At 54.6% G+C, this 20,358-nt stretch overlaps 2 protein-coding genes across 2 annotated transcripts in view; both read right to left on the bottom strand.

Annotated features, from left to right (window-relative positions):
* Nucleotides 1-2,515: 2,515 nt before the first annotated feature.
* LOC135881091 (ligand-dependent corepressor) overlaps nt 2,516-20,358 on the bottom strand; it is a 77,316-nt gene continuing 59,473 nt past the window's right edge. Inside the window, exon 7 of the mRNA XM_065407599.1 lies at nt 2,516-2,549. Within this exon, the coding sequence (XP_065263671.1) occupies nt 2,540-2,549 (10 nt within the window). The 3' untranslated portion in view covers nt 2,516-2,539. The remainder of the gene's footprint in view (nt 2,550-20,358) is intronic.
* On the bottom strand, nt 12,528-17,117 carry LOC135881887 (uncharacterized). The gene has a single exon (XM_065408614.1). The coding sequence runs from the start codon at nt 17,115-17,117 to the stop codon at nt 12,639-12,641; it is 4,479 nt and encodes a 1,492-aa protein (XP_065264686.1). The 3' UTR covers nt 12,528-12,638.

Here is a 20,358-nt window from a genome sequence, read left to right on the forward strand (position 1 = left end):
GTTCCGGTCAGAAACCGGGCACCTGGCAGTCCTGCCCGGGGGCTGGAACATGTGTATTGAGGGTCCTGAGTGGCTGAGCCGTTGAGCCAAACTGGAAAGCCTGGATAGACTGGAAACCACGTCCTGCCGGGGGTGCGACAGGCCCCCCCCAGCATCCCCTAGGCCCAGCACCAATGTGTCCCTGGGGGCTTGCGAGGGGAGAGGGTGGAGATATCCCAGGCCAGGCACTCGCCCTGCTGTCAGCACAGGTCCCCGCCCGGCCCCCCCAGCTCGGGGCCATTGCTCCTATGATGTACCCCTGCCACTCTCCCACGCTCTGGGGGTGGCTGGTTCCCGGCCCATTGAGACGCCCCCGGACAGGCCCACGGGCTGACTGCTCCAGTTCACGGGTGCTGTCCCGCCCCCCGCCCTTGGGCATCAGGGCAGTTTGCAGCAATTTCTGTCAAGAGCTTTAATTGATGCTGGCTTCTCCCCAGCCCAACCAACCAATACCCGGGCACCCCCCCGTCCTGAGCCCGCCGGCTGCCCGCTGCTGAGCCGCGCCGTGTTTCGCCCGATGCCAAGGCTGGGGTCATTTTCTGTTGCTCGTTGTAACCTAACCTCTAAAGTATCTCTTTATACAGAATACTTACAGATTCTAATATATATTTGTATTTCAGTTTGTTATAGTATTTTTCTACGTCCAGGGCAAGCCAGCGGCCAGTTCGGTTCGGTGGCAGCCGCGGCGCCGCAGCCAAAGGACAAGGGCTTCGTTTGCCTGTTTGTTTTTCGCACGTTGAGGTGCTGGGTAGAGCCGGGCCAGGGAGGCGCCATGCGTGGCCAGTGTCTAGCAGAGGCAGTATTGTTTTAGAAGCTGTGTGATCGTGTCGCTTTGTCTTCCACGTGAACATGACATTTATTCATTCAGAGATGCTGGGCTGGTCTCATCTTTCCTGCTAGCAGCATCGGGCCCAGCCCCGGCGCTGGGATCCCCACGCAGGACCTGTCCCGCCGCAGCCCGCAGGATGCCCCCTGCTCCATGTGGAACGCTGCCCAGTTCCCAGCGCTTTCCACGGGCTGCGTCCTCGACACAGGGCGGGTGTGCACATGGGATGCGGGTCCCACTCGAGCACGGGGCTGGGGTGAGAGGAAAAAGGACATCCAGAGTCGCTGGAGTCACAAAACAGCCCCTGCCCCAGGGGGCGCGTGGCCAAGGGCAAACGGGGAGCTGGGAGCAGAAGCCAGGGGCAGCAGCACGAGGCTGGAGTAGTTGAGGTGAGCCGGAGCAGCAGCCCCTGCCCCCGTTTAGGAGGGGCGAGCGGCGTAGAGGGGGGTCTAAGCTTCGGGAGCCGGAGCCTGATGAAGTGGTAGCCACGGGCGCTGCAGGAGGGGAGCTGGGGGCGGAGGATGAGGCGAGGTGCTGGGGCGAGGCACAGAAGGGGCCATGGGAAGATGACCCACGGGAGCACCCTGCAGGCTCCCCCCGATAGCCCCAGTCATTGAGGGTGTGCGCTGGAGCTGGGCCCTGCAGAGACCTCCCCCGGTGCAGTGCTGAGCTGAGAGCAGGAGCCTGGGCCCTGAAACTCTCACCGGCTCAACCGTGACCTGGGCAGGGTCATCGGGGATGTGGGCAGGGCCTAGTGTGAATGCCAATGGCTGTGGGTCTGCAGCACCTACCCGCGCCGGGCTCTGTCCCCCCATAAGCTCTCCAGGCAGGGCCGCGCTGCTCGCAGGGGGTTGTTCACAGCTGCATAGAATCAGAGACGATCAGGGTTGGAAGGGACCTCAGGAGGTATCTAGTCCATCCCCCTGCTCAAAGCAGGACCAACCCCAACTAAATCATCCCCGCCAGGGCTTTGTCAAGCCGGGCCTTAAAAACCTCTAAGGAAGGAGATTCCACCACCTCCCTAGGGAACCCATCCTGTCCCTGGTCGGACACTCCCGGCTCCCACCCCGTGTCAGCTCAGGGCCACCAGCCATTTTACCAGCAATGGAGGGTCAGGCTGAGAGCAAAAGCCGGTCAGGGTAGGGCTTGGCTGGGCCCAGGCTGGATGGGATTCGAGACGCTCTGCTCGCTGACGGCAGAGGGACCCTTTCGCTCACGCATGTTTAAAAACCCCAGCGCTCGTGCCCCGTGTGCTTTACTGAGAAGCTGCAACATTCTCCCTTTGTGCCCCGCCAGCAGGGGCCTGGCATGTCCTCGGGAAGGAGGCCCCGCTCCCACGGGGGTTACCTTGGACACTGCTGGTGATTCAGGGATCGCCTGCCGAGCAACCTGCCATTGCTGTGGCCTTGGCTGGCCCCAGGCACTTCCTGTGCCATTCGCTCCTGGAACCAGCACCACTCCCAGCTCCCCCGGAGTGGGCGAGGGCGGGACGCGTGGCTGAGGGGCAGCACCAGCAGGAGAGCTGCTAGGAGTCAGGAACGTCAGAGACTTCAAACACCCCCCAGGCCCATTCACTCGCCCCCCAGTTACCACACCAAGCAGGCTTCGATATCAAAGGGAAGTTTAATAAGCTGCAATAAAATCAGGACCTTTAGAAAGCTCGTTGGGTCGTTATCAACAATGTCTAAGGAATAAAAGAAAACAAGGTGGTGGGAATCCTGAAGGAGTTTAACCAGTAACAAGAACACAACTTCTCCCAGAGTCTAACAGGAAATAAAACACAGGAGCACAGAGTTCACAACGTCACTATTCAGAGACTTGAGACAGTTCAGCTCACTCCAGCTCTTACAGTTACACGTATTGTTTTAAAGCAACTCAATATAATTTTATTTTGCTATATACACTTTCCAAGGTCCTTCAGGTGAGGTATGTAAACATTAGCGAATGAAAACCTTGTTCAACACTCTGACCCGCAATTCACAGCAGACATTTCATTTTCTCCAGTCACACTGAAGTATTTCCTAATACCCAGAACAGAACGGAAATGCAGATCCAAGCCAGATCCTCAAACCTCCACGGTCACCAGCCTACAGTCCTCACAGCTCTTTTCTAAAGTTCACATTGGTTAGGCTCATACATACAGTACCAGACGGGGTGGCAGGGGACTTGTATGGTCCTGGGCGTCTCATATCAGTGTCAGGGGGAAACTACAACGTTCTACAAGGGCAGCAGATGTAGATGCAGAAAAACATTTTTGTTATTAAAAAGGAACTACCATTTAAAAGTTGACAAACACTTGAAAAGAGAAAATTACTGGTTTCTACAATGTCCCAAAGGAGGAAGTTTGCAGGAGGCAGGGGAGAGTCCTATGTGACCAAGAAAACCAATATCAGGAAACAAAAGCTTGGGAGCTTTCGTAAGTTAAATGAATAGAAGTTAAATGAATAGACGCACGAGACGATCCAACCTAACTCATATGCTCCAATGCAGACAGCTTGGGGGCTAGGTTTCCTCTGCCTGAGGGCTAGAACCAAGACATACATCAAGAACAAAAAGAGTGAAAAAAATTCTAAACACATTTATAAATACAAAAACCCTAGAACAAAATCCTAGAAAGCTACTAGCAAAGAGCCAGGGAGCATTTGGGAGCCATCTGGGTAGATCACGAGGAAGTCTGGCTAAATGCCTTAAGGACATCAGCACAACACAAGGACCCGGCAGGGAGGTCACCTCCTCTGTGCCTGTGGAATTACGTTTTCCACAACCAGAAGAGCAGACACAAGATGGGGACATTAGTTAAAAGGTCCTAAGTTGCAACAGGCTAATAAGTAGCTTGGTCCATCCTGGCCATTTTAGGGGATTCCTAAAATAATCAGGGGCTTTGCCCCAGTCAGATGCCCACTGGAATACAAGCCCGTTGACATCTTTCCTCCCCAGACTCCCGCAGCCGGTGTCGGGTCCAGCCCTGCCATCAGGGCCGTGATTTCCTGTCATAAGGAGACACGAGAGCACACAGAACCATAAACGGTAGTTCTAAGCTACCAGGTCCCCGTGCAAAGGCAAACCAATCTGCAGCGAGATTCCCCACCCCCTCCATGGCCCATGGTTTTACTGACTTTGAACTTATTCCTACGAATCTTATTGCTTATGGTGTCAGGGCCAACAGAATGCAGAGCCCAGCCAGCCACGTGAGGCAACCAGGTCCTGCCGACCGGCTACGACCAGCTTTAAGAAGATGAGATGAAGAAAAATATTTAATGCTTCGACTTTTTAATGTTGCGTCATTAAAAAAAATCATCCCACCAGAACAGGGCACTGGCCTGGTGCTTGCCTTGATCTGTGTCCAATGTGAGGCAATGGCCCAACGCGGCCACCCACCGGCACTCGGACCACGGAGCTGCAGAAAGTACACAAAATAAATATAAAAACTATTTACAAGCCTAGTTTTTGTGACCACCAAGTGGGAGGAAATGCCTCAGCCTGCCCAGAAAGCTTATCAAGGAGATCCGCATTTCAATGGCTAGGCCCTGGCTACCTTTCCCAGCACCCGTCATTTATACAGCGAGAGGTACTCTTACACACAGACACTTAAAAACCAACCACAACTAGAGGGACCACATGTGCTGAAAGGTCAACAGAGGCCATCAAAACCTTGCAACTCAAGTTCTCGGAATGCCAGGCCTGGAAGCTGCCAACGTGTCCAGAGACACACCCAACACCCTGCCCCCCATCCTAAAGGTGACGGACGTGCTTTTGATGAGGGTAAGTCCAATATGGTGAGGAGGGGGAGACCATGAGTTCTTCCAAGCCAAGGGATGATCACAATGCAGATTACGGCTCCTGAGAACACCTTAGCCCAGGTGACTCATGGCACAACCCCAGGCTAAAGGCTCAGCAAAGGGAAGCCTACGAGCAGCACAGGGACATCATGCTGAGCAAAGGGGCTGGGCCCAGCTAACCGTCCCTGGTTTGCAGAGCTCCGAGCTGCACAAACCCAGGACTTTCTACAGACCCGCACGTTCAGCCTCCGGGAGGCCCTGCCTGTGCTCGGGTGTGCGGTCGCCTGCCTTCAGGTGTGCGGACACCTGCGTTCGGGTGTGCGGACGCTTGCGTTCAGGGGTGCGGTGTGTGGACGCCTGCGTTCAGGTGTGTGGTGTGCAGACGCCTGCGTTCGGGTGTGCGGACACCTGTGTTCCGGTGTGCTGTGTGTGGACGCCTGCGTTCGGGGGTGCGGACACCTGTGTTCGGGTGTGCTGTGTGTGGACACGTGTTCGGGTATGCGGACGCCTGCGTTCGGGGGTGCGGTGTGTGGACACCTGTGTTCAGGTGTGCGGACACCTGGGTTCAGGGGTGCGGTGTGTGGACGCCTGTGTTCAGGTGTGTGGTGTGCAGACACCTGCGTTCGGGTGTGCGGACACCTGTGTTCCGGTGTGCTGTGTGTGGACGCCTGCGTTCGGGGGTGCGGACACCTGTGTTCGGGTGTGCTGTGTGTGGACACGTGTTCGGGTGTGCGGACGCCTGCGTTCAGGGGTGCGGTGTGTGGACGCCTGTGTGCGGGTGTGCGGTGTGCCGACGCCTGCGTTCGGGGGTGCGGTGTGCGGACGCCTGCGTTCGGGTGTGCGGTGTGCGGACGCCTGCGTTCAGGTGTGCGGACGCCTGCGTTCGGGTGTGCGGACACCTGTGTTCGGGTGTGCGGACACCTGTGTTCGGGTGTGCGGTGTGCGGACGCCTGCGTTCGGGAGTGCGGTGTGCGGACGCCTGTGTTCGGGTGTGTGGTGTGCAGACACCTGCGTTCGGGTGTGCGGACACCTGTGTTCCGGTGTGCTGTGTGTGGACGCCTGCGTTCGGGGGTGCGGACACCTGTGTTCGGGTGTGCTGTGTGTGGACACGTGTTCGGGTGTGCGGACGCCTGCGTTCAGGGGTGCGGTGTGTGGACGCCTGTGTGCGGGTGTGCGGTGTGCCGACGCCTGCGTTCGGGGGTGCGGTGTGCGGACGCCTGCGTTCGGGTGTGCGGTGTGCGGACGCCTGCGTTCGGGTGTGCGGACGCCTGCGTTCGGGTGTGCGGTGTGCGGACGCCTGCGTTCGGGAGTGCGGTGTGCGGACGCCTGCGTTCGGGTGTGCGGTGTGCGGACGCCTGTGTTCGGGGGTGCGGTGTGCGGACACGCTGGCATTGAAGGCAGGTGGGTCCAGCCCATTTTGGACATGCAGGCGTGAGTGCGTACACACGCCTACGCAATCAGTAAGTCGGGCTGGCACGTTCAGACTGGGAGGGGATGTAACTCAATGGGGCAGTGACCCATTCTCTGCCTCGGTTTTCACGACCTGGCCCCATGTGGGACTGGCTCCGTTAGGTGAGCGTGTGATGCGTCACTGGGGGCGGGGAACGGCCCTTGCACTACCAGGGATAAAAACAGCTCAGCACAAATGAGGTCTCGTCCTTTTCCGATTGTTTTAATTCCTCACAGCTCCACCTAGTGGTGGCGACAGAGCTCTCAGCTTGTCCGAGGCAAGCGCTCAGAACGGACAGTAATCCCAGTCGTTCAATCTACTGGGACAAAGAGCTGAAATCTGGGCAGATCTGTGGCCTTGTTCACCTGCCACGGGTGCAAAGCTACTCGGGGGCCGAAGACAATCTCCATCCCAGCGAACGTTTAACAGCCAGGGAACAGCAGGAAAAGAAGATTTTCCCACTGGGGGTTTCCAGAACAAAACACAGTGGTTGGGAAAGTTTGTTCCTAACAGTTAACACACGACTGGCCCCCAAACTTCCTGGTAAATCCGTGCTACCGCCGCGGCTTGGGAGGAGGTGTCGAACAGAGCAACACCGTTCTCTACCTTAGAGTGGTGGGTACGAGGGTGGGGGGGAGGGGCGTACACACAGATCCCCAGCCCCGCCAGGAGAGAAACTCCCTGCCAGGGACCGTCGCCCAGCTTGGAGCCGCTCTTGGGAGCAGTTCCGAGCTCGGGCTGCGCTTTCGGGTCTGATGTAAACATGCAGGACAAATCTCACTTGAATGCGGCCCAGTGCATGTCACACATGGCGCACACACCGCAAACCGAGCCGCTCACAGAGTTACCTGCGAGACGCTACGTTACAGATGCGGTGGGACTAAAGACGCTGCAGGGTGAAGAAACTGAACCCCATTGGAAAGGGAAAACCATGGGAGGGCTAGTCAGAGAAGAGATTTGACCAAAACTGGCCAGTCGATGTGGTGGAAACATCCCAGGAGGCTGTTGCAGCTGGATGGGGTTGCAGAGAAGCATTGAGTTATCTGCAGGGAGCTGGAAAGCGAGGGAGGCCAGGGCTAGACTGACAGGAAAGGTCCAGGAGAAGGTCTGGGGTGTTTGTTGGTGAACCCCAGGATGGCAATGGAAGGATGGATCCCGACCTAAGGAGAGTCAGGTGTTTGAAGATGGGGGTGACGTGTCCTTGTGGCAGCACAGCTCTCTGCCCAGGCCGGACGGTGGGTTTGGGGAAGACGGGAGAGCAGGCCGAGAGTGGCGTTACAGCAGATGCGAGACAAGAGCGCAGAGCCGCAGGCCAGGCCTGGAACGAAGGCAGTAAAACACACTGCTTATCATCATCCATCAAGTACCATCCGCTCCAGCCTCCTGGTGTCTTCATTCTGTGAATGCTGCAGGAATTTGGAGCCACTGCCAGCCCACCCACGTGCAGCCAGGCTGCGCAGCGTAGACAGGAGTAGCACATGTCCATGATTACCAGACAGGTTTGTACAGTGTCGTATCTCCAGCCCACAGCAGTCCATGACAGGCCTGCACCGAGGGCAGATGAGGAACAGTGTGATGCAAAGATGGCTGGCGGGGGTGGGGGGGCGGGAGGAGGAGTCTAACACCGGAGGTCTGGCTGCCCGCACAGCTCTGCCCCACAGGATAAAACAGACCCTGCGGCTTCTAATTCGTCCCTTCCCCAGAATCAGCAAGGAAAGCCGAGCCCGGTGCCCGCCGAGCTCACCCTGTGCTTTGGAAGCTGGGGCGGCTGCAGGTGTAAAGTAGCGACGCAGGAGAGGCGGACGGGGAGCGTCTCCCCCCAGAGCACTGAGCCGTAGCTGGAGTCCATGGCAATGGGACAGAGAAGGCCCTGCGGATGTCCATGCCCCAAGAGCCCACACAGGCCATGTGGACAGCGACCGTGCCGGTTAAGAGGACTGTCTGCAGCTCAGGGACCAGCAAGGGGATGCTGCTGTCTCGGCCCAAAGGCTAACTGCTTGCATTTGGCAGGTAGGCCATGACTGAAGGGTCCACAGCGTTGGGTGGCCTGTAGCCCTGTCATGGCCTCTTCCTGACAGGCCAGGTCCCCCCCGTAACCCATCCCAGTCATCAGCCCCTGGGTGTGTTGGCAGAGAACGCCCAGGGTTTCGCTGGCCTTCCCTTCCACAAGACTGGGGCTGCTCCAGGCACCCGCTCCGCAGACACCTCGAGTTTCAATGCCCAGCTGCGTCTGTGGGGCTAGCCCCTCCAGCGTCTCCGGCCAGGGCCAAGAGGGACAGCTTAGGAGGTGTGCTGAGTCCTTGAGCTGGGTGAGAGCGGAGAGGGCGAAGGGGCTGCTCCAGTCACACAGCACCAGAGAGAGCCAGAGCGGGCGCGGAGAGCTCTGGCTGCTTGCTCGCGCTGCACGTGCTGGGAGAGAGCGAGCAGGGGCTGGGGGCAAACACTAGCTGTTGGGGGGCGGACGGGACAGCAGCTCTTGCTCTGAGTGGGAGGGTTTATATTCTCACACACGCACAGTCAGCACTGAGGTTACCCAAACGAGCGAAAGCTTCCAAATGAACCAGCGTGGGGCGGCTGCGGCAAATGGTAACGTCGTCCCCACGCCCCTCAAACGAGGGCAGCGTGTGTAGGGTTAAAGCAGCGAGAAAGCCAGCTGCGGGCCCTGACTGGCCCGGGGACGGGAGCTTCCATAGGAAAGGCACCAGGAAGTGACATCAATACTGGCCCTTCCCCGAAGGCGTGGACCAGTCCTGGGCCCCGCCAGCCACCCAGGGCAACGCTCGAGGCACAGCAGCCTGCCCAGGTCCGTGTCTCACTGACTATCCGCAGGGCTTTGACCCAGTCTCACGCACACATAAATAAATAAATAAATAGGGTTTGCTTTGCAGCGGAAAGACCTGAAATTCCTTTTGCATCCTCTCCCCTAATTTCTACAGACACAAAGGTGTGTACTCACCCACCCACCCACACACAGTCCACTAGCCCTTCCCTCCCTTCCCCTACACTGTCCCTCTAGGCTAGAGCCAGACACTCCCGCATTCAAAACCATATGTACAACTCCTGCTCCACCCAGCTCCCATGAAAAGCAATGGGTGTGTTTCCCCTGCCGTCCCTGGGCGCTGGATCGGGCCCCTCCTTTGAGCACTTCACAGCTACTGGGGGACACCAACATTTCCTGTAACACCTTCCGACACAGGCCCTAGGTCTAGGAGCTGCTTGGACCCACATGCCAAACCCCCGTACTCCGAGCCTGCGCTGAGCTGTGTGTATCTGACCCGGCTGCCCACCGCAGCAATGCGCCCTGCCCGGCGATGCACGGCTGAGTACCATGTTCTCTGGCAGGGCTTCGTGCTCTGACCTCTCAGCAGTGAACACACACACACACACTCACTCACCCGGCTCATGAAAGGGGGAAGTGAAAGGACACAGGTGGGGGCCTGCAGGGGAGACAGGAAGATTTTCTTTTCTTTTCTTAATGTAGCCTCCTGGGAAGAGAGTCTCCTGTTTCCAGTGACTGTGTCCTAGCTGGGCACCACTGGCAGGTGGGCATGGCTGCCCCATTCCCAGGATGGGCACACTGGCCATTCTCTCACCCCAGTCAGACTCTAATCCAGACGTGCCACGAGGAACGTGGCCTGCCCCTGGGTGACGTCAAGCAGCACCCCCAAGAGTCTGCTGTGCAAATGCGTCCTTCGCCCGGAGAAAGGGATGCTAGCGCCAAAGGCTGGGCAGAGAGCGAGCTGACCTGACCCAGCGACGAGCTACTGCAGGAACCGTCAGTGCTAGAGCCCGGCCCTAGAGCCCACCTGTCATGTGCAGCTATCCTTGGAGACCTAACAGGCAATCTGCAGCACTCAGCTGCCCAGAAGTGCGAGTTCAGCTCATGGTTATTCTGTCACTCCCCAGCCTGAAGCTGGGCGTTAAAATAGCCCCTGGTTCCTTGCAGGTTGTGAAGGACAAACAGTACTAGGAGAAAGCTTTGAAATTCTAAAAACCCACAGAAACCGAACACTCTTTTATTTCCACTCTGGCATACACAAGAAAAATGATTGGGGGGGGGGGGGGGGGTAAAGGTTTTATTGGCATGAAGTTGGGATAGCGGCACCATTCAGAGACATCAAAGGTCCTCGCACACGTACGCACACACACTCACTATTTCTTTCTGAAAGCAGCCCAGACTACAGGAAACAAGAATATTCTAGATCAGAATTTAAAAAAAGATACAGCTTTTCCTTTTAACCACCTGCAGGTACAGTCCCCCTCTCCTTAACTGCCTTTAGATCTGTTCTGTCGGAATGCTGGCCATAGTTAATATGCACAGTAAAATTAAAGTAATAGATAACTTCATATTAACCTGTACAGGGCTGGCAGGCCTGGCAGCCACAAAATAACTGTCCAGCATTTACTTTATTCAGCATGATTAAAAAAATAACAGCTCTTTACAAATCCGTGATTTCCAAGTCCCCCGGCCCTGGGCTCTGGCTGAAGCTCCCCCAGTGCGGGTGCCCGCCTGTCCCAGCACGCAGCACTCTCCGGAACACGGGGAGCTAACTACTGCACTGGGAAGAGTGCTCTGGGGTCTCCAAAGCTTAGTTTCATCCCCTGCGCTAAATGGATCCAGCAAGAGATTGAAGACAATTAATTATCCACTTTCTGCCTCCAATAATGAGCTTTGGTATCTGAGGTTTAACACTAACCGTGAAAATCAATTCCTCTGCAACGCAGCCCTCGCCACGCCCCAAAAGGCATGCTCTCTCTCTGCAGATAGTAAAGCTCTCTGAGGGGAGAGCCTAGTTTAAGCTGGCTATTATAACAAAGATATGCATGTATATTCAAATCTCCCTAGGACAATGGCGGCTGGAAGCTATTCTCCAAAGGTCAGGAGATTTCAGAGCCTTCACAATCAGATTTCAGGTGTTGAACCTAGTGAATGGAAGTTTGCTTAGAAACTTGTGCAAACAGCCCTTCTTTTGTACCCGCTGGAAGTGGAGCTTTTGAAATAAAATGGCTGGCCTTGATCTTTTCAACTTAGGCACAGAGTGGGAGCTGACGCCATCATCTTACAGCTGCTTACACAAGGGGCGGGTGGAAAATTTCAATATAAAACTCCCCACCCCCACCCCAATTAGCTCCACCACCAATGTCTGCTATGGGAATATGATTATGTGCATTTCTAACAGGTTTTCCTGTGTGTATCACTGTTACTCTTTGTGTTTCTCCACTGGAAACTATTGCTTGACCTTTAAGCAGTGCATGGTTTGTGTTGATTAGACCTTCAAGGATATGTTTGCAAGCCAGTTCAAGGCGGGGTGTACAAACTGCCTGGGCTGTTCTGACGATGAGGAGAACTACCCGATCCTAGACTCTACAGCACACCACAACACTGTCAGGAACCAAAACAGCTTCACTTTATTTTAAAATGAGATTGAAGTTAATAAAAAAGAGAATCAGATACTTTAGATCTCAGCATTATTCAAAGACGACATTAAGAATTTTGCCTTAAAATACAGGTGTTCTGTGCGGGGGGGAGGGGGGGGGGAGACAACGTGGGGAGGCTACACATTTCCCTTTCACACAGACTGACTAAATAACGAGTGGAAATCTGCCCTGGCTTTTCACAGGAAGGAAAATACCCGATTATTAGTGAAAAGCTACTGTCCGAGAAAGCAGAAATCAACATGGATCCAGGTGCTATGACCAAAACGCTGCTTGGAGAGGGCATTCTGCCCAACAGTAAGGCACAGTGGGACCAATTCATCCCTGACGTACTGGACAGCCCCAAGGATGAGCCTAGCCCACTGCGCCTGCCAACAGCTGTAGATGCTACAGAACTAGCGCCAATATCCCCAGCAGGAACCCCTTTGCCACGTCGGTTTTGATCAGACCACACTACCTCAAGGCTTAAGAGGCAGCAGAGTAGAAATAGCTGTCTAACCCTAAAGACCATCCATTACACACAAGTGGCCAACAATGAATATCTTGAAACAGTTACCTGCCCACCACCTGCTGCTAAGGAACGGAGTAATGACCAACTACCCCGTCCCTCTCTGGCGACACGAAACATGCTTTTGGTTTTGCTTCCAATGTCACTCACAAACACACAGTCCGGATGTTTAATGCAAAGGGTGAACGCCCCTCAAAAGGCTGCTGAAAGCTACTTTATGTGCATGAAGGTGGTTTCCTTTCTGCTACAGTACAAGTGCTTGTGCATCAAGTATAAAATGCAAGCCTTTAAATCACACAGACTAGCTTTGTTATTTATTTGTTTAAAAATGATAAATAAGGCACTGTACTTTTAACTAAAACTGCCTGGTTCCAAGCTTAAAACCCAAGGAACATTCAAATTGCAGTAACTTCCCTCTACAGTAGAGACAGACAGCTCTCCTCTCTGTCCGAGACACACCTTCCGATGCCTAAAATCACGGGGGTAATCCTTTAACTGCGGATTTTGAAAGGCTTGCTACAGCTTATAAAAGCAGCTTCAGTTAATGCATGATCGAGGGTTACTACTATACAACAGTTTTTACATGGCTACCATTCTCTGTTATTTTGCATCCAGTCGTGTTCGCTTGCTGTGTGAACAGTCAACTTTTGCCCTTAACTTTCTCTTGCCCTGGGACGTGCTGCTCTCTTGAATTTTCTTCATAGACCTGGTCAGAGTTTTCCCACTGCTAGGCTTCTTATCGGCTGCTTTCTGGGACCTGGGAGAGGGCTCCCCCGCGGGTTTCAGCTTTGCAGATTTGGTGAGCCCGTCCCGGCTGGGCAGGGGTGCAGCTCTTTGGGCGGGGTTCTCTTTGACTTTCGGGAGGGGGAGTCTGCCTTTGCCAAGCTGCCTTTTTGGGACTCTCTTCTCTTTCGAAGACACCTTTTTCTCGAGCTTACTGCTTCTTTCCATGGCAGCCTGCTTTCTGGTAGCAGGCGCTTTCGGGGGAACCTCGGAATGTTTTCCTTTGCTGCCCTTCTTAGCTGGCAGCCTGTCTTTACTGGAGGAGCGAGACGGCTCTGGCACAGTGCTGCTCTCCCGCAGTGTTCTCTTCTTTCTGCCTGGCTGAGGGTCAGCTCTGGGCAAGGAGTCCTCCTGGAACCTGCTTTTCCCTTTTCTTCCCTTCACTGCTGCTTCCGCTCGCATGGACTTCGCAGGAAACACATCAGCTTTGACCTGCAAGGCCAGCTTTGGAGACATCAGCGGGTTGATGCAGACGCTCTTCCGGCTTTGCTTACTTTCCACTGAGGGATGATCAGCTGCACTCTCCCCCTTTCTCTCATTCTTTGCCAGGCGGTGCTGGGCTCGCAGTTTGCCCCTCAGATTGGAGTATTTCCGCAGAATCCTAGTGCTGGCCTGCGTTGGCAGACTTGGAGGGGGCTGCATGTTTCTGTCTTCACCAGCTTCTTCTGAGCTAGCCTCACAAGGAGACGTCTGGTTGGGACTGGCGGCTTCCCCGGGCTCCGTACTGTCAGCGTTCTCCCGAAGCCTGGCCCATAACTTTTGATTCTTCAAGTTATTTTTAGCAGGGGTAGTTGCAGCAAATTTCTTGAGGTGTTTTTTCAAGCGTTCAGCTTGCAGTGAGCTGGGATACAGGCTGGAAGAACAATACTTCTGCAAAGGGATCTTGATGGGGGGGACATCTCCTGGGAGACGGGTATTGAGTTTCTTCACAATGACTAGTGACCTGGTTTCAGTTGTCTCCAAGAACCAACGGCAAATGTTGGATAACTTGAAGGCCTTCATAAACAGCATCTGGACAGGGGAAAGCTTTTGAACTTCGAGAGACGCTCTACATTTCCGGGTTCTTTTCTTGCTTTTCCAAATCTCTTTCAGCTTGTCAGCTTTGTTCTTTACTTTGGGGGCTGGCTGTGCTTCTTTTTCCAACTGAATCCAGCCTTTCTGAACTTTCATATACTGGGCATTAAAGTCAGCAATAAGTTCCTGATTCTCTTCCTCAGCACACCACTCCACAAACTTTGGTTTGTCCTCAGCCACTGTGTCCACCTCCTTCAAATCTGTGGTGTCTTTGTTCCCTGAACTGTGTTCTTCCTTCTGGTTTGGATTGGCTTGCAGAACTTCCTTCCCTGGAAGATTCTTTTTTGCAGTGTGCACAGGTGTAGGGGTGTGTCTCAAGTTGTAAACTGGAAGGGCCAACTTTTTATGCTTCCAAGTCTTGGATGGGACGTGTTTGCTTCCACTTTTACTACTGGGACCTGTAGGCGAATCAGTCAGATCTTTATACTGTACCTTTCCAGCATCTACAGCATTGTCTGGGTTCTCCACATCACCTGGTTTCTCATCCGATTGCTCTGCGTCCTGTACACTTGTTCCACTTTCCCTAGGAAGGAGAACACTTCTCTTATCAGAATTAGCCTCTACACAGATCTCAAGCATCTCCCCTGACTTACTATGGCTGGCTTTAGCAGGGGGGCCATCTTTCGATGACCCTTCTCTCTCCGCTGCACTCTCTTTTGCCAACATGCTTTTATAGGTTTGCCTAGTAGTAATGCCATTTTCGTCTCCTCCCCGCTGCACGGGCTCTCTCTCAAGGGCACTCCCGGTGTCTGGGCCCTGGATGTTCTTCAGCAGTGTTTTGTGGAAGCAATCCTTTGGGAAGCACACGGATGCTGCTCCGTCAAGGTGCACCTCCCTCCTAAAACGCTTTGCACCGGGACTTTTAGAAAGCTTAATCTGAAGACAGGGAAGCTGCAGAGAGGTGGAGGAACCAGACTTTTCAGCACTGGCTTCCGTGGGTGGCTGGGATTGCTGGCTGCGGAGACGCCGGTCTGATGCTACGAGCGCTCTCCTGCCTTTCTTTTGCTTCTTCTCTGGGTTTTCTTTGGACAAGACGCTCCCTTTACCATCCGTTTCTGAAGTGTCAGGTCCTGGTGGCATTTCACCATCGCCGTTCTCTCTCTCACCCAGCCTGCTGCTCTCTGGGGCAGTCTCGCCTGCCAAGATTCCACTGAGCTCTGCAAGAGTCGGCATGGCCTCCCCTGGCTCAGGTGGGCCTTCCCACACCTCCCTTACGTCAGCTTCTGGGTCAGCAGGAATGTTTTCCGTCACATCGGCAGACTGCAAGCTTGCAGGGGGCTCGGCCTCCAAACTCGCAGGGGGCTGCATGGGAGTCTCCAGGTCCATGCTGGCAGGGGGCATGGCAGGAAGCTCCAGGTCTGTACTAGTTGGGGGCTCTCCAGGAAGTGCCCCAGCCAGCTCCAGGTCTACTCCAGCAGGCGGCTCAGGGTCCATGCTGGCAGGAGGCTCTGCATGGTGCACCAGGTCTGCACTGGTAGGAAGCGCTAGGTCCATGGTGGTGGGAAGCTGCAAAGGAGGCGTCGGGTCCAGGCCGGCAGGAGGCGCCGGGTCCAGGCCGGCAGGAGGCGCCGGGTCCAGGCCGGCAGGAGGCGCCGGGTCCAGGCCGGCAGGAGGCGCCAGAACAGCTTGTATTTCTGAGCATGGAGAACCTTCCTCCCTACTAGCAGCTTCTGGTGGAGAAAGAGGTGTCGAATCTGTAGCCTCCCTGCTGCTGTCTTCTGTGGGCCCACAGTCCCCAGAGAGGTCAGCACCACTGCTAGCTTGCTGGAGAACATTTGCCTCCGCCTCTTCCAGCAGCTGGCACATCCTCTCCTCGCTTCCTTCAGCAGCAGGGGGCCCGATGGCTAGAGGCTGCGTGGTGGCCGAGCCGCCTTCTGGTGCATTGTCAGGGCAGGGGGGAGCAGACAGAGCCAGCAGTGGCTCAGTGTAAGCAGCTTCTCTTGACTTCAGCAAGCCGCCCTCGCTGGGCTCCTTTTCTGCTCTCTCGTTAGCTTCTCTGCTGGGGGGAGCCCCTTTGGACAGGAGCCTGAGGGACGCTCTTTTGTCAGCCTCTTTCCCCACAGCTTGGGCTGCCTCCGAAGGCTCGCCTCCAGAGAGCGCCGGGCTCTGCTTAGCGCTCAGTAATGCTTCCGTCCTCCGCGCCGGACCGTTTCCTCTCTCTCCCACTCGGGAGCTTTTCACCAGCGTGCGGACAGTTGGCAGCTCACAGCACTCGCCATTGAAATAATACCCGCGGGTGCTCTTCCGAGCTGTCCTCCGGGACACTGACCGCTGGCTCTCCAGGTGGCATTCAGTTATTGGCTGGCTGATATAGACAACGTCACATTGGTTGTCATAGTCATTTATTCTCAGTCCCGATGCCCGTTTGTTCTTCCGAGCTGTTTTGACGGATGAGGACCCTGTCTTCGCTCTTGAGCGCCCACTGGAGGCTTTGTGTATCCCTGGCACTGGTGCAGAGGCCACCCATCCGTCTTTGGAATGCTCACACGGATTCTTTTCGCCAGGATGGGTGTGGTAGCCCCCCTTAGTCTTTCCCAGGGCATGGAGATGGTTTTCTTGCTTTGGTCTTGCATCTTCTTCGTTTGTTTCTAAATCCTGGTGCAAAGATGCTTTGGAGCTGCACTGTAAAGCGTTCTCTTTGTCAGCTCTTCGAGGAGAGTTCACTGGAAACCCTGAATCCCAACCCTCTTCTGGTAAAGCTTTGAAAGAGTTCTTCTGAGACCCCAGGCAGCTGTCTGAGCTGTCCTCACTGCCGTTCACATGGGCCACTTTTACAGCAATGTAGCTGTCTGCTAAGGTCTTGCCTTGGATCTGGACTTTGTCATCCTCACACTTTCTGACACCAGCCTCTTGCTCCTGTCCAGTGGTTTGTCCTTCCGGGCTCCTGGTGCCAGGATGGAAGTGGAGTGAGGAAGAGTTCGAAGTGGTGAGGTATCCTTGGGTGGAACTATCCTTTGGACTAACAGAACTACTTCTAGTAGCGGAGAGCTCAGAGAAGTCTCTTTTGAAAGCAGTACTGAAATTCTCCATCCTGTCCATGGATTTCAGCTCTGCATGAGGCTCCGAGGGTTGCCCTGCAGCACGCAGCGGGCTATGAAGACCCACTGGGTCTCTGTCTGAGTCTGAGGAAGTAAGGGGCTTCAGTTCAGAACAGGGAGCGGACTTCTTCCAATGTTCAGTGCTTTGCTGGCTGCAACCAGAGCTGCAAGTAGCTGCATCCATGTTTTCGGAGTCAGGTAGCGGCCGGCCCTCGCAGCCTGGCTGTACTTCCGTGTATATGTCGTTTAGCACACGAATGAATTGCTTCTGGTGATGCGTACACAGTCTGACCATAAACTTTTCCAGGGGAGACTTCGGCTGATTGTTAGGATCTATTGCTATTGTCTCCGCTGTATCCTCACTAGAGAGACAAAGAGAGAAACAGTCAGTAAAGCAGAGGACAGAGAATTTAAGTTGTAAAACCTACAGAAACCCTTCTCCTCCCCCTTAGCAGTATATCTTCTCAAATGGCAACTGGTCTCAGCCCCCTTGACACTCAGCCAGGGGCGCACACAAAGCAATCCACCCAGGAAGGCAAAGCGTTATCCATTTGCCAGAGCAAGGGGCCTATCACCATGTTGGGCAGCTCCCTCTCAGCCCCTCGTGGAGACTGGCACTTATTCGGACCCAGACTTGCATTTCACTTTTGTCTGTCAGCTGGGACCCCCCCCCACTCCTACAATCGGAAAGGGAAGATTTCAAGATGTGGCCATTCTGCAGGACGATGCCTGGACGAGGCCATGAACAAACCGACAAATACCAGCCTCCGAGACACCAGGCCCCACGAGCAAGTTCTCCACTGCAGCTCACTGCCATTGACAACCCCTGCTGTGCCATTTACAGGGCTGCTGTCCAAGCCCAGCCTAAGAACCATGGACTTCTGGGACCCTACGGCTAGACACACTCCTCTTGTCTCAAGCCATCTCTAAGGCGGGGGTGACCATACTTACCTGCCGCACAGGGGCAACTAGTTAGGATTAACCAGGGGTGAGGTTAAAGGCTCGTTAATGTTTGTCCTCGTCTTTGACAGTGTATTATTAAAGCCAGACTAGTTCCCAATTACAGCGCTTTGAATTTCCACCCATTCCTTCGAACAAGCCTGCAGGCTGGTCTCCAGCATATCTCCGGGGTCAGAAGCGAGGGGAAGTGGCCTATAGTTCCTTTGTTAACATCTTTCTCCCCTTTGAAAGCTGGAAGTAACAAGTCTCCCCCCAGCCTTCTGCTAGCCAGTCGGACACCAAGGACAGATGTGCCACATGCGGTAATGGAGGCATCACATCCTCCGCAATCCCTTTACATTCAGGTATTAACTGTCTGGCGCAATCCAAGGGGGGGCTACAAACCTCAGCCCCTTTGGTCCTCCCTGCACTAATGCCCCTCTGACGTCTCTGCACCTGCTCTCCGGCCCCAGCGAGAACGTCTCTGCTCTCACATCCGCCCTGGGGCCTGGCTCAGACCCCGCTCACACGCTGCAGAGCTAGTAGGCTCTGTCTGCAGCACAGAAACCTCGGCAGAGCTGGGAGGAGACCCAGGTCTCCTGGCTTCAGCCACTAGACAATGCTGCATGTATGCAGCTCCAGCTGTTCTCCAGCACTGACATACGTTACCCCTACGCTAACCTGAACAGTCACTTCCACTGCTAACTGGCCTGTCCCAGACTAAGCAGAGGGCTGACTGCTGTTCCGTGCACATGGCCCTAGTCAATGGCTCCCTGGTATAGACAGTTAGACCCTTTTGCTCCTTAGCCCACCATGTTTCAGTATCTCAGGATCACACCTAATGTGAGGAGCAGATTCCCGCCCCCAGGAGATCTCACACCTTCCCCTGCAGCAGCTGTGCTGGCCACTGTCAGAGACATGATACTGGGCTAGAGGGACCTGGGGTCTGCTTCCATCTGCCTATGTTCCTGTACTCCGCCCATCCCCTCGAGGGCTGGGTCCCCCCTGCAAGCTCTGGGAAGAGGGAACTGCTGCATTCCACTCAGCACACCTGGGGAAGATCCCACAGCTGTGCCCCCGGACACTGAGCTCTTCTCTTCACCTGGCTGCAAGGCGGAGCTGAGCGCCACAGCGTGTACTGGGTAACACCCCTGCGAGGCTATCCCTGTGTTACAGACAGGCTAAGTGACTGGCCCAGCTGGTGCCAGCCTAGCCCCGGCCTCTCTGAATCAGCCCCTGACTGTTTGGAGGGCAAGGTGTGTTGTTATCCTGGACTCCCCACATTTAACCCCCTTCCCTCCCCATGGTCCGAGCTACAACCAAATCACATAGGCCTGTGAGCTGAGAGCGCCTGGGTTAAGCTGGCTGGATTAGTACTTGCATGGGAGACCGCTAAGGGAATGCTGAAGCAAGGCTGGTGACGGGAGGCAGTCACTACAGACTAACTGCTCCTGTGCCGCACCTGGACTCGGAGTCTCGACCGCTCGGGATTGTTAACAACCCACGGAAAATGGATGGCCAAGCCCTGGCCAAGTCACTCTCCAAGTTCCACCAACAATCTCAACTGGCTCCGGGCTCTTCACCACCTCCTGTCTGAAACAATCAGGTCGTGTGGCTGCTAGACCGTGGCTGGGTTTCAGGTCAGAGAAAGCTGAATAAGTCAGTCCTGTATAATGCACCACACAGTGTTATCAGATGGGGGCAGGCCCTGGTTCCACAGTAATGAAAATGAATAATAATAATGCCTGTAGCTTCTCTCTTCTTCCTCGCTCCCTTTTCATGCTAAATAAATAGCCCTGCTCTTTTTAATCCTCTCTCTTTAGAAGCCCCTCCCCCCCATGCCATTCATTATTTCGTTACCATTCCCAGCTCTTCTGTCTTTCTGCTGGATCCTGTTTTGGGCTGAGTGGTCACCACTCACTGCGGGATTCGAGGGAAGGGCAGAGAACAGTAATAATGGCTTATCTGGAGAGCGTCCAGAGAAGAGCAACACAAATGATGAAAGATCTAGAAAACATGAGCTATGAGGGAAGATTGAAAGAATTGGGTTTGTTTAGTCTGGAGAAGAGAAGACAGAGGGGACATGAGAACAGTTTTCAAGTACATAAAAGGTTGTTACAAGGAGGCAAATTGTTCTCGTTAACCCCCGAGGATCGGACAAGAAGCAATGGGCTTAAGTTGCAGCAAGGGAGGTTTAGGTTGGACATTAGGAAAAACTTCCTAACTCTCAGGGTGGTTAAACACTGGAATAAACTGCCTGGTGAGGTTGTGGAGTCTCTGTCATTGGAGGTGTTTAAGAGCAGGTTAGACAAACACCTGTCAGGGATGGGCTAGATCAGGGGTTCTCAAACTGGGGGTCGGGACCCCTCAGGGGGTTGCGAGGTTATTACATGGGGGGTCGCGAGCTGTCAGCCTCCACCCCAAATCCCGCTTTGCCTCCAGCATTTATAATGGTGTTAAATATATAAACAAGTGTTTTTAATGTA

This window comes from Emys orbicularis, chromosome 7, assembly GCF_028017835.1.
Source record: "Emys orbicularis isolate rEmyOrb1 chromosome 7, rEmyOrb1.hap1, whole genome shotgun sequence".
Classification (NCBI taxonomy): Eukaryota; Metazoa; Chordata; order Testudines; family Emydidae; genus Emys; species Emys orbicularis.